This window comes from Hipposideros armiger, unplaced genomic scaffold (genome assembly GCF_001890085.2).
Source record: "Hipposideros armiger isolate ML-2016 unplaced genomic scaffold, ASM189008v1 scaffold_1816, whole genome shotgun sequence".
Classification (NCBI taxonomy): Eukaryota; Metazoa; Chordata; class Mammalia; order Chiroptera; family Hipposideridae; genus Hipposideros; species Hipposideros armiger.
In genome coordinates this window covers 45,975-55,842 of record NW_017733166.1, presented here as the reverse complement: position 1 = coordinate 55,842, position 9,868 = coordinate 45,975, and the positions used below count along the sequence as shown (strand labels likewise).

The window sequence follows — 9,868 nt, the reverse complement described above, 5'->3', positions numbered from 1 at the left end:
CTAGCACATGACAGGCAGAGTCCAGAGGAAGGAAGAAACTGGATTTTAGTGATAAAAGTGAGAGACTACATCAAGCTTTCCACTCTGGAATTTTTTTTTTAAACAAAGGTAATCAATCTTTATTCGAGAGAGAGGGGCATCAAGAGCAGTAGGGACCACTGAAATGGGGTCTTGCAGTGGAGGGCAGATTTGACTGAAATCTGACACCGAAAAGGACAAGTGATTAATATGCAAATGGCAGGGTGGGCTTAGTAGATAAAAAATCACTAAGGGAAAACATAGAAGCTAAAGAGAATTTTTGTTAGACCAACTTATAGAATTCTTGCTGAAACCAGGACAGGGTGATAGGATATCTTGAGTGGTCAGATACTAAGAATGGGGGATTTCACTAAAATGACTTGGCAGGAGTCTTGTTCAAACTGGGTTTTCCATGGACAAAGAGGCAAGCCCAAGTTCAGGCCTGGTCCAACAGAGTGTGTTTGTCAGTTAGCCCTGTTCAATGAAAGAAGAGATAATATTCTTTCCTTTGAATAATATAGATGTCCACTTCTCATCTAGTTTTTCTTTTTTTTCATTAAGGACCAGCTGAAATATTTGTTGGGATTTGGTTTGAGAGGACGTTTCCTGGATGCTTCAACTAGTTAGGCATTTAACTGGGGGAATTCCTCTGAAAATAAAAGGAAAAACAAAGATTAATGGTTGGAGCAAAAACCTATTCTTAGTCTGGAAACCAGCCCATCAAGGTTTCTTGGTGTTGGGCTCCAAGCATCTTTTGCATTTTAAATGTTTGCTGATGGCATTGATTGTTCTGATAAACTTGCTTTGTGGAACACACACACTAGCTATGAAAGTTGCCTGTATATCATCTGCTGTGGTGATTTCTCTGAAGTTTATAAGTTTATATTGATATCATCCAGGTTCCATTGTAGGGCTTCAGAAAACGATAGTTTTAGGCCTTAGTGATTCCAAGTCAGAAGGGTGGGAGACATTTGGAAACATTAGTTTGGAGAGTTATGTCCAAACTACTTAGAGGAAACTAGAAGAACTCAGGATCCAGTCTGATTTGTGAGCAGATATCAATACCTCCAACACAATGATCAAGGGTAGAATCTAATAAGGGATGCACTCTAATTTCTCGTGACATAATTTTCTCTCTATAGTCACCACCGTTTCTATCAAGCATAACCACAGAAAGATTTCTTTGCAAAAAATTATAATCTCATTAAATTTCACCTGACTATTTATATAAGTGCAACAAGAATAGTGATGGATCACATAAGCTTTTAAAAGTCTGCGTTGCTGGAATTTCCCATAAGAAATATCAGTCTGGACTTTAAAAAGCCCCTTGAGCCTAGGAAGCCAAGCCAAGGACTCGCCAGTGGACTTTACCTACAGAACCTATAGACCTGAGTGAATTCCTCTCTTCTTGAGATACCCAATAAATCTGGGCTAGCCAAAACTCTCTGGACTTTTCATTTGTTTAAGTTCACAAATTCCCTTCATTACTTAATGCAATGTAAGTTTAGGTTTCTGCTAATTACAACTGGAAATTTGCCAAATATCCTGAAACCTTAACCAAACTAACTTGATAATGAGATGAGAAATGTTGTCATTTTATTTTTAACCCTACAATGTCAAGTACCAGAAAACATAAATGAACCATTGTTTTAAAGAGTCTGTCTTTAACCTGGAAAAGCATTAAAAATGTTGGTAAAAATGCTTCGCTGAATCATTTTTTAAAAGTTATTCTAAATAATGATTCTCATATTTTATCACATTTTTCTCCACATTTATTAGCTGCTTCTCTTTTCTAAGGAAGAGTTTTCTATCATGAATATGGTCTAGTTGATTTTGAAATAGTATTCCTATTGAAAAGCAGGATAAAAACTTGTATTTCCTTTGCTCACTTCTCCAGTATAAGAACTTAGTCCTTCACCATAAGAAAGTCATTGAACAGTCATTTGCTACCTTATTGATTATGCTGTATAAGTCTTCTGCATCCTACTTTCTTTCTTTATTTGATCTGTCTAGGACTGATAGGTATTATGTTTCCTTTTAGTAGGCTAAAGGTAGTTTATCAATCCAATGTCTGAGAGAATGTAATTATTTCAGAAAAGTAATACACTGCCTCATTTAGGCATTCTAACATTCATTCAAGATATGGAAGAAATTGTACATAAAATGGATTCTTGACTTTGTTGTTTAAGACACTGGTGATGAGAAGTGTGCTTAGGGAGTTAGATATTTGATTGGGCTACTGACTTACATCATGAAAAATTTTTTTAAGGTGTGGACCTTCTTAGTTTCATATGGAGAATAATAATTTTCTTGTCTTACCCAACTGGATTAAACATGCCCTGCAGTCAGCTTGTCAATTACAATAACTGTGGATATCAGAGAATGAGAGATCCTTCAGGGTGCTTTTTTATGATATCAAATTAAACATTCCTTTTACTTGCTTACCGTCTGCCTTTCTGACTTGCATGTAGAATCCATGAGGACACAACCCTTGTCTGTTTTTCTTTTTTTTACTTACACAGTGCTCAGCACATAATAAATACGCAATCTAAAATTTATTTTAAAATATTTGAATGAATGGAGGCTTTCACCTGAAAAAGGGAATGGAATGTTTGATCTTTTACCTGAAAAGGGAATGGAATATTTGATAGTGAATATCCATTGAGCATGCAAAGGGAAGAAAACTTATTGAATTCTTTTTTTCCCAGGTAGATTAAATTATTTCTGTGAGTAAAAAACAAAAAAAAAAAAACAAATATGTTGGTCAAAATTATACATACAGCATTTTTTTCTAGTAGAAACTTCAAGATTTCTTAAGATTGTCACAAATTTTTTTTTTTAATTTTAAGCTGTTTTCTTTTTTCCTTTTTCTTTTTTTTTTTTTTTTTTGGAAAACAGTGTGTTTTTCCAGGACCCATCAGCTCCAAGTCAAGTAGTTGTTTCAATCTAGTGGTGGAGGGCGCAGCTCAGTGGCCCATGCGGGGATCGCACTGGCAACCTTAGTGGTGTGGGCACTGCGCTCTAACCAACTGAGCTAACCGGCTGCACTAAACATTTTTATTTTTAATTGAATAAAAAATTTTAACTTCATATTTAAATTCAATTTTGTTTATGTCAGTCACAAGCCTGAGATCTACTATGATCTTTTTAGGAATGAGTATAGAAGAAAGAAAGTTTCAAAACACACACACACACACACACACACACACACACACACACACACACACACACACTTTTTAATAGAAATAATACTAGCAAAATTGGCAGTAGCAATGATACATGTTTTGATTAGCTATGATTTCATATGCCTTTCACAATCTAGTCTTCATTATAAATTACAAATTTATGTCCTAAATAAGAAGAATGCTACTTTTAATGGAGATTTTTAGACTTTTTGTTTTGGAAAACAAAAATATCAAAGGCAACAAATGACATTTGTGTATGTAACAGCCGATCCCTGGGCCATCATGGATACACCATGAGAGTCCACTACCTTTGGGCACAAAAGGTTTCTCATAGGCTGTTTTGTAGACACGAGATCTTTCTCTCTGTAGCCACCATTTAAAGACTCTCTGCCTTGTTTCAGTAATAGCATGGCTAGGTTCATCTCTGTCTCCAGATCCCCTTTCTTCCTGTCCTCTCTGAGATTCACAACAATTCCCTCAAGTGATATAATCTTGGTCTTCACTTTACTTTAAAGAGAATTAATGCCCAGAGGCTTTGAGCTGATCTAGGGTTGCAGGAATATCTTCATCCAATTCAACGGTCATCCTCTTTTGTTAGAGGGGGGAAAACCCCCACAAAAACATACTTTATGCTGAGGTAATCAGGTCTAGCATCCATAGTCAGAGCTTTCTTGCTGATGACCTTTGGCAAGTGAGGCCGAATCAGGAGAGGGTGTAGAATGTGGAGGAGCCCAATCCAATGATAAGATACATCCTATATAGTTCACTGAAAAATTGAGGCCTATGGCTTAGAAAGTGCTGTATGTGTGACACACCTTTGGAGAAACATGATACTTATGATCCTTGGGTATCTACAGTAAGTGACTTGCCCCTATAATAAGAATGGCAGTAAACTGCTTTTTAATACCTTCAACATACTTTTAAGAACTGCTTTTTGTACTGTAATAAAATTTGAAAACCTCACACTTACAGAAATGTTGTAGATACAGCACACAGTAATTTCTCCTTTGCCCATGAACCATTTGAGAGTAAGTTGATGATCTGATAGCCCTACCTTCTAAGACTTTACTATGTATTCGCTTCAAAAAAGGACATTCTTTAATATAACCCAACGCAACCATGAAATGAGGAAATCAGCATTAATATATTAAACCATCTAGTCCTCGGGCCCATCTCAAGTTTTGACAAATGTCCCAACATTACCTTTTATAACAAAAGAATCCATTCCAGATTCACCTGGAACCTTTTGTAATGATGAGCAGGGAAAAGAGGGGAGCAAACGCTAAAGGGGAACCAAATCAATTTATTTACAATTTATTTAGCAGTATATAATTGCAAAAGACAAAGGCAATTAAAGGGCAATTAAGACTAAACTGTACAGATTAATAACAATGTTATGCCAAAGAAGCTCACCAAACTGTGGGAAGACAACACTGGAGAGGTCGGTAACCAAAAGAACAAGCCAGGTCCGTGGCAGGAAACGGGGGTGCCCCCAAATGCTGCAAGCTGCATGGAAGTTCAAGTTCCAAACACTGCCATCCCCCAGTGATGCACGCTGCAGGGAAGTTCCCCAAATAATAATGCTGATGAAAGAAAGAAGAAGAAAAAGAAGAAGAGGAAGAAGGGTGAACTGTCAGTTGAGGTCTGTCTTATCTATCTCTTCAGATGTACTTTGGGGCCAAGGTTTTGTTCCTGCCTCCCTCTCAGGGAATGGCCAATTCCCAGAGGGTTCGGCAGTTAATGTGATAAGGATGTTGCTTATCCAGCTGAAGGGCCAGTTCATCTGGACAAGCAGCCTGCTGTCCCTGCCTGGGGCCATCCGCCCAAGGCCAGTTAAGGCTTAGCAATGTGCCTGTCCTGTCATTCTGGGAGAGACAGACAAAGAGAACTTCACCTCATATCTCCCCTTCCGGGGATGAAATGAAGGAGGGACAGACCAAAAGGAACAATAAACTTTAACTTAAAAAAAAAAAAAAGAAAGAAAGAAATAGACCAACCATCATCCCATGTCTTCACGTCTCCTCTGCCAGGGAACATGAGGGAGAAGAAGAGACCAAAAGAAACAATGGTGTCACATCAAGCAATGAAGGCGAATTTTCCTAACCTAACACCTTTCCCACACTTTTATTTGTCTATATTCCTTTCTCTCCTTCATCTGGAACAGTTCATCATTCTTTCCTTGAACTTAATGATCTTAACACTTTTGAAGATAAATACCAATTATTTTGTAGGATGTCCCTCAATTTGGATTTGTTTGATTTTCCCTCATGATCAGATCCAGCTAATGCATCTTTGGCAGGAGTTTCTGAAAGTGATTGTCTGCTCTCCTCACTGCATCCTATGAGATGGTCCAATAGTCTAATTTGTCCCATTACTAACAACATCACTTCAATTCCTGGATCAAGGTGGTGTCTGCCAGACTTCACTGCTGCACAGCTGCTCTTTTGCCCATTGAAATTAATAAGATTTTTTTGGAAAATGTTCTTCATATTTTATGAATATTCTATTCCTCATTAAAGTGTCAGTATGAAATCACGGGCTCATATTTCCTTCACTGAGTTACTATCACTATTGAGTCTGATTCTCAAAATTCCCCAGATTTGCCAGATGACAGTCCCATTCCAAATGGCTTCTTTCACCTCATCTTAATTTTCTTGAGCACTTCTTAATTTCTGGCCTAAATTGTCCACAGTTATTTTGTATTTTCTCCATTCTAGACCTGGAATGAAGCATTTCTCCAGTAACTACTGCTTTTCTTCTAGTGGAAAATGGTATTTAGAAACTAAGATCTGGGCACTGTGGATGCTTCTTGGGATGTGGGTGTCATTGGTACTAGGCTAAGGAAAGTCTATGTATCTATCTATCCATAATCCATTTATAGATCAACACACACTTTCATATCTAAGCTATATATAACCCTGATATTTCCAATTTTAATCCCAACCTAGTTTATCCTAGGAATTTCCTTTTCTGTATCTGTAACTCCTTTCTCCAACAGTGAGAATTTTGTCTCCAATTATCCTTAATACTTTTACTTATATGATCATCAACCCTCCTGAATGAAACCAATCTCCTGCTGTTAGAGCCAACTACAATCCCCTTGCACAGAACTTCCCCCCTACATCCACCCACACACCCTGTTCTGGCTCTGATACCCTTGTCAGGCCACTGCCAACTTTGCACTCTTGCATGAGCACCGTCCACACCATGCCTTGGCTCTGACACCTACACTCATTCCCGCTGCCTCAATGAATGTCCTCGTCTTGCTCCGGCCTTAACATATGTACTGGTCCATTAGTGTCACCAAGGCCATGTGGGGACACCAGTCCTCACACCATTCGACTTCATGCTGGGTTCCCCTCTATCACACATGGATGCCTTTTCCATACTGTGTGGGCTCTAATACCCTGTGCAAGGCTCCAGCCCTCACCTTCCTGTGTGGTTTTCTCATCACCCTACTTGGGCCGAAGGCCCCGCATCCAGCCACTGAGAAATATCTTCTCTTAGAAACTAAAAGAGCTTTAGTGATTTAGGAATATGCTTGTTTAGAGAACACAGTAGTGTCAGAGTTCAACATAAGCACTTAGTCTGGGGAAGCCTTCAGCTTCTAAGAGAATAGCTTGGGGTAAGAAGGAGTGAGGCACAAGTAGTAACCCAAGGAGTTCAGGGAAAGTGTAGCATGGGTGTGGGAAAGACCTGAAGAGAAAAAAGGTGTCTGACACATTTCACATATGGGGGAGAAAATGTCTGACCATGGCTGGCCTAGATGTAAGCCATCTTGGAAATGGAAAGGACAGATCACTCAGCTAGAGATGACAAGTTAGCAATGACAGACACTCAGTCACTGGGCACTTCTTTACAAATCATGAGACTCACTTTTTTTTGTTTTTTTTTTACTCTAACATCTCATTGCATCTCTGGCTGCCAGTAATGTTAATTTTCCATACCAAAGGTTTAAGAATTCCACCCAAAAGGAAGTCTTCTGTCCTCAACACAGTGCACAGGTACGAATGCCAATAGTTGGCAAAACTTCTTGCAAGTACTAGGGTTGTGCCACATACGAAAGACCAAGTTTTAGATGGAGATGTAGCAAGAGAAGCAGCTCCTGACGTTTGAACAGAGAACACCATATTCATAGCATGGTAGAATGATTCTTGTGACTGCCGACGAGAAACACATTTCTTGCAGGCAAATTTGTGCTGTTGGGGGTGGGGTTGGGCACCAGGTAGACACAGACTGTGCTGTGTTATTGAGACCAGTCAGCCCTGCAGCTGTGCCCAACCAGCCTCAACCCCTGCTTATTTGCATGTGACTGGGGTGCAACCCACAGCGCTGGACACATTAATAGTGTGGTCACACCCTGTGCAGGGATCAGTCCCAGGCAGGACAGAGCATGGACATGAGGGTCCCAACTCAGCTTCTCAGCGTCCTGCTGCTGTGGCTCCCAGGTAAGAAAGGAGCACTTGGGGGATTTACTCTGCCAGTGTGGTCAGTACCACTTAGACTGCAGGGTAGTTAAGAGACCTGATAACATCATTAAGACTATGGATGTTTGTTTTCTTGTTTCCATTCTCAGGAGCCAGATGTGATATCCAGATGACCCAGTCTACATCCTCCCTGTCTGCATCAGTGGGAGACAGAGTCACCATCACTTGCCGGGCCAGTCAGAGCATTAGCAGTTACTTAAACTGGTATCAGCAGAAACCAGGGGCAGCTCCTAAGCTCCTGATCTATAAGGCAACCAATTTGCAAACTGGTGTCCCTTCGAGGTTCAGTGGCCAAGGATCTGGGACAGATTTCACTCTCACCATCAGCAACCTGCAGCCTGAAGATTATGCAATTTATTACTGTCAACAAGGTTATAGTACCCCTCTCACAGTGTTACAAGGCTGAACATAAACCATGAAGCAGACAGCTGAGAGTTGGCCACTCCAGCTGTTCCTCGTGGGCCTCCTTTGGCTGAGAACAATTCTCAGATGCACTCACTCTTTGATGGTGACTGGAGGTTTGGGTAGAAGTGACCAGGGAGCCTCTTCTGCACCCTAACTCATCTTGTCTCTCCTCAGCCTCAGAGGCACATACAAAATGTCTCCTGATTTCATAAAAAAACAGATATCAACACACATGAGTGTCTGGGCTGCAGTATTAGAGTTCAGTAAATGAAAGAGTTGCCACTTTACATACTGCAAGCAGAAAATGCTTAATATATGGAATTAACTTCTAAAGTACATTGTTTTAAAGGCCTTTGGAATTAATAACGGAGGATGCAGATAATGGAAATGTGGGATTCCCTGGTGCTCCCCCAAAACAAGAGAAAATATGCCATGGAGACAGAGGCTGTCTAACCATGGGGCACTCAGACCTGTGTGGGAAGCCCAGGAGTGGTGGTGCTGATGCTCTCTGCTCACCAGTCATTGTCCAGTCCTCCACTCTGCCTGCAGGAACTGGTGGATAGTATTAAATCCTCCTCTTCTGACTTCAAACATCAGGGAGGGCCCCTCACTGAGCAACTCTATAAGAAACCATAGAGAGCAAAGTGGTTCTGGGAAATGTGCTGCCTCAATTGAGAGTGATGATGTGGAACTGACAGCAGGCAGTCTGAATGGTCATTCTTTTTACATCTCTCAGAATTTTGCCAGTTACAATACATTTGGCTGTGCTTTAAACCATCATCATCAAGTCTGACTTCTTAACAAGAAATCTTTGTTAAATGATTGAGAAAATAGAAAAATAAGGGAAAAGTTTTACATATATAGAAATAATTTCACATACAATGGCAGCCTTTTNAAAATCAATAAATAAATATTAGCCTTAGATGACACATTAGACCGAATAGACACAATCAACACATACAAAGCCTTTCATCCCAGAAATCCAGATTATGCATTCTTTTCTAGCACACATAGAACATACCCAAGGATAGACCATTTGTTGGAACACAAAATAAGCATCAACAAATTTAAGAAGACTGAAAAAATACCAAGAATATTCTCTGACCAAAATGCTTTGAAATAGGAGCTCAAGTGCAAATAAAGCAGGAGATTAAACAACATGCTACTAAAGAATAACTGGGTCCAAGAAGAAATAAAAGAAGAGATCAAAAGAGACATAGAAACAAAGTAGAATGAAAATACAGCCTATCAAAACTTAGGGGATATAGCAAAAGTGGTAATCAGGGTTTGAAAGTTCATATTATTACACACCTACCTCAAGCAACACCAAAAACTCCAAATAAACACACTAGCATTCCATCTTAAAGAACTAGAAAAAGAACAAATGAAGCCCAAAATCATCAGAAGGAAGAAAATAATAAAATTTAAAGCAGAATTAAATGAAATCAAAAACAAAAATACCATTGAAAACTTAATGCAAGAAAGATCTGGTTCCTTGTAAAAACTAACATTGACAAACTCCTGACTAAACTCACTAAAGAGAAAGGAAAATAGACAGAAATAAACACAACCAAAAATGAAAAAAGTTATGATGCGTACCATAGAAATACAAAGGATCATACAAAATACTCTGAAAGACTACATGCCACCAAATTCAATAACCTAGAAGAAATGGACAATTTCTTAGAAATATATCTCATAAAATAAATGACTCACAAAAAACTGGAAAATCCAAATCAACCAATCAACTGTAAGAAAATTGAAACAATATTT

The 9,868-nt window shown here is 39.2% G+C and overlaps 1 gene segment (V, D, J or C); it reads left to right on the top strand.

The window, feature by feature from the left end:
- The first annotated feature begins 7,574 nt into the window (after positions 1-7,574).
- Positions 7,575-8,943, top strand: LOC109378229 (immunoglobulin kappa variable 1-39-like). The segment is given in 2 exon segments: positions 7,575-7,651; positions 7,780-8,943. Coding segments are annotated over 2 exon segments (372 nt in total).
- Positions 8,944-9,868: the final 925 nt, after the last annotated feature.